The sequence below is a fragment of the Schistocerca serialis genome, chromosome 9 (assembly GCF_023864345.2).
Source record: "Schistocerca serialis cubense isolate TAMUIC-IGC-003099 chromosome 9, iqSchSeri2.2, whole genome shotgun sequence".
NCBI classification, from domain to species: domain Eukaryota; kingdom Metazoa; phylum Arthropoda; class Insecta; order Orthoptera; family Acrididae; genus Schistocerca; species Schistocerca serialis.
Window position 1 is genome coordinate 227,162,961 of NC_064646.1, and position 1,686 is coordinate 227,164,646.

Consider the following 1,686-nt stretch of genomic DNA (forward strand, 5'->3'; position numbering starts at 1 on the left):
TTCTCCTGTTAGAATTTGTAACCTTCCTCCTGAAGTGGACGATTCAGTTCTTAAAACAGCGTTGCTTCCGTTTGGAGGAATACGGCATATCCGATGGGAACGCTGGTCAGTACAACATCGTCTCCAGTGTTATAATGGTATCCAGACTGTGGACATGTGCGTTAAAAAGAATACTCCTTCCCACTTAACTCTTTGTGGTTACCAAATCCATGTTATGTCTGCAGGGCAAGAAGGAACATGTTTTCTCTGTAAGGAAAGCGGTCCTCTCATATCTGATTGTCAGTGCCACACTACTGTTCCCATGTCGTCTTATCCAAAACGTCTTCCTTTAACGTTAGCAGACATAGTGTCATCGCAGTCAGCTGTCAGTCAATCTCTAGCTTTAACACTTTAAGGTCTGGGACTTAGTACGACATTCTAGCACAAGAGACTGGGGTTTTTGTCGTTTTTCAAAAAATCGTAATTCAGAAACGCTTAGAGATAAATCATTACAGTTTTTTTCATTTTTACCATTGAAACTTAAACTTTACAATGAAGTAACACATCATAGTTACCAACTTCACTTAAATTTACACTGTTATCACAAGCTGATAGCTGAAACAAGGAAAATAAAAAGTCTTATAGTAGGATTTATTGTTGATAGAAAGAATATGGCACTGAATTATGTTTTATAAAAACAAAATGAAAGGTATTTATTTTAAAAAATTACAATGCACAACTAAATTACATTTCATTTTGTATAAATCATTTCTATACGTAATTGGCTTTCGTATGAAATAGTTCAAAGCATTCTGGCATGCACAGCACAACATCACACATTGCACAATAATAAGTTGTATCTTTCCTCTTCCACTTTCCAGTTTCTTTCTTAGCGCTGTCACCACACACTTTGCACGATCTGCATGGCCACGCTTTGTTGTCAGTTGGAGGAATTTTTCTTCCAAAATAACGCCAATTAGTCTGTCGTCTACAGTCGAAGGGTTCACTCCCACTTGTTCCTCCCCTGCCACCATGGCCAGTTTTTCTCCAATCACAGACATGAATTTATGCAGAGAACATGGTTGTCTGTGTGACATTTATACATTGTCACTGTTTACTATTCCTTGAATGAAAAGATGGAAGAAAAGCTTCTTCCACCATTTCATACTTTTCTTTTTGAAGTGATAGTAAGCAACAAGTTGATCACTTCGATCAACACCTGTCTTGTTTATATTATAATCAAGGACTGCATTAGGCTTGAATTTTTTTATATGGCCACATTAGCCCTGACAGTTACGTCAGATACTGTTGCCCTGTGTTTTGAAGACAACACTGCCACATCCCTGGTGTCCTTCCACTTACAAGCCATCGTATGTGGACTGTGTCTGAATGTCATTTCACCTTTCTTCAGTACAGCTTTTTTCAAACACTTAGACATTTCTTTTCTGTTTAGCATAACAGTGCCAACACCTAAAGTGTCTTTGCTCCATAAGAAGTCAATAACTTTAGGGCTAGTTTAAAACCATTCCATGTAAACAGTGTGACCTTTAGATAAGTAGGGTGAAAGTAGATGTTCAAACAGTGGAATAATTGTAAAGTCATCACCTTTGCCTGTGTAAACCTCCATATTTACAATATAACCAGTGTTTGAATCACACACAAAGAACAGTTTGATGCCATACTTCTCTGGTTTGTTCTTCATATAGA

The 1,686-nt window shown here is 37.5% G+C and overlaps 1 protein-coding gene across 1 annotated transcript; it reads right to left on the minus strand.

Annotated features, from left to right (window-relative positions):
* Positions 1–1,076: 1,076 nt before the first annotated feature.
* LOC126419506 (piggyBac transposable element-derived protein 4-like) lies at positions 1,077–1,435 on the minus strand. Its single transcript, XM_050086695.1, has 2 exons — positions 1,277–1,435; positions 1,077–1,235 (listed from the first exon to the last, which is right to left on the minus strand). The coding sequence occupies exons 1-2, from the start codon at positions 1,433–1,435 to the stop codon at positions 1,077–1,079; spliced, it is 318 nt and encodes a 105-aa protein (XP_049942652.1).
* Positions 1,436–1,686: the final 251 nt, after the last annotated feature.

Excerpts from the sequence above, each read along its gene's own strand:
- LOC126419506 (XM_050086695.1), bottom strand. The coding sequence starts at position 1,435 with ATGCTAAACAGAAAAGAAATGTCTAAGTGTTTGAAAAAAGCTGTACTG. Across the intron at positions 1,236-1,276 it reads ACAGGGCAACAGTATCTGAC|CCTAATGCAGTCCTTGATTA; the intron begins GTAACTGTCAGG and ends AAAAAATTCAAG.